This window comes from Corvus kubaryi, unplaced genomic scaffold (assembly GCF_017639235.1).
Source record: "Corvus kubaryi isolate FWS band 111438036 unplaced genomic scaffold, C.kubaryi_AGA036_p1.0 123, whole genome shotgun sequence".
NCBI classification, from domain to species: Eukaryota; Metazoa; Chordata; class Aves; order Passeriformes; family Corvidae; genus Corvus; species Corvus kubaryi.
Window position 1 is genome coordinate 936,665 of NW_024580658.1, and position 1,237 is coordinate 937,901.

Below are 1,237 nucleotides of genomic sequence, written 5' to 3' on the forward strand. Positions count from 1 at the left end.
CCAGCTTCCCCCACACGATCCCAGCTTCCCCCACACGATCCCAGCTTTCCCCACACGATCCCAGCCTCTCCACCCTCCTGACCCTCACCTTTATCCCGGCCCGAGGCCCACCCTCAATAAATCCCTTCAATCCCTCATTTCTGTGCGGTGCCACTGCCCTCCCCTCCCTACCCTCCCCTCCCAGGGCTCATTCCCAGCTTCCCAAAGCCCGGAATTCCCGTTTTTCCCGGCAGAACTGCGACGAGAGGTTCCAGTACAAGTACCAGCTGCGCTCGCACATGAGCATCCACATCGGGCACAAGCAGTTCATGTGCCAGTGGTGCGGCAAGGACTTCAACATGAAGCAGTACTTCGACGAGCACATGAAAACACACACGGGTAAGGGCAGGGAGAGCCTCCAGGAGGAGACGTTGCCGCTGGATTCCCTCGGGATTTGGGGGTGCGGGTGTCACCCGGCTGGAAAATCGGGTGGGAGGGGTCCGTTCGTGGCCTTGGATCCGTTCCTTGCCGCTGTAGGAATCGGAGCTGGGATTCCCCAGTTCAGGGGGAGTTCCCTGGGGGTCGGGGTTGTTTCCTGCTTGGGTTGGGCTGGGCTGGGGGAGCCCCTTGCCGGAGCCCTTTGGCCCCAAACCCCGAACGGAGCCAGGATTGCCTAAAGCCCCCTTGATCCCCGAAGGCAGCGGTGCTTCCCCACAGATGAGGGGAGTTTTCCAGGGCTTCTCCCAGGAGTCAGGGGACTTTTCCAGCTGCTCTGTGTGTGTCGGGCAGGAGAGAAGCCCTTTACCCTGAGGAGAACCAGGATTTCAGAGCCGTTTGTCCCCAAACCCCGTTGGCCCCGAAGGCAGCGGCTGCGATGCCAGATGTTCTCCCAGGCACACGGGGAGTTTTCCAGGGCTTCTCCCAGGAATCAGGGCAGCATTCCAGGTGCCCTAATGGCCACCGTGTGTGTGTGTGTGTGTGTGTGGGGCAGGAGAGAAGCCCTTCATCTGCGAGATCTGCGGGAAGAGCTTCACCAGCCGGCCCAACATGAAGCGGCACCGGCGGACGCACACCGGGGAGAAGCCGTACCCGTGCGACGTCTGCGGGCAGCGCTTCCGCTTCTCCAACATGCTCAAGGCGCACAAGGAGAAATGTTTCCGCATCACCAGCCCCGGCACCAGCCCCGGCCCCGCCGCCGCCGCCGGCCCCGCGCTCCTGCCCGGCCCCTGCCCGGCCCCGCCGGCCGCGGGGACCCCGC

The 1,237-nt window shown here is 63.6% G+C and overlaps 1 protein-coding gene across 1 annotated transcript in view; it reads left to right on the forward strand.

Moving 5' to 3' along the window:
• The window catches only part of ZNF652 (zinc finger protein 652), a 9,035-nt gene that overhangs the window by 6,431 nt on the left and 1,367 nt on the right, over positions 1-1,237 (forward strand). Inside the window, exons 4-5 of the mRNA XM_042048688.1 lie at positions 234-378; positions 971-1,212. Coding sequence (XP_041904622.1) covers positions 234-378; positions 971-1,212 — 387 coding nt within the window. The remainder of the gene's footprint in view (positions 1-233; positions 379-970; positions 1,213-1,237) is intronic.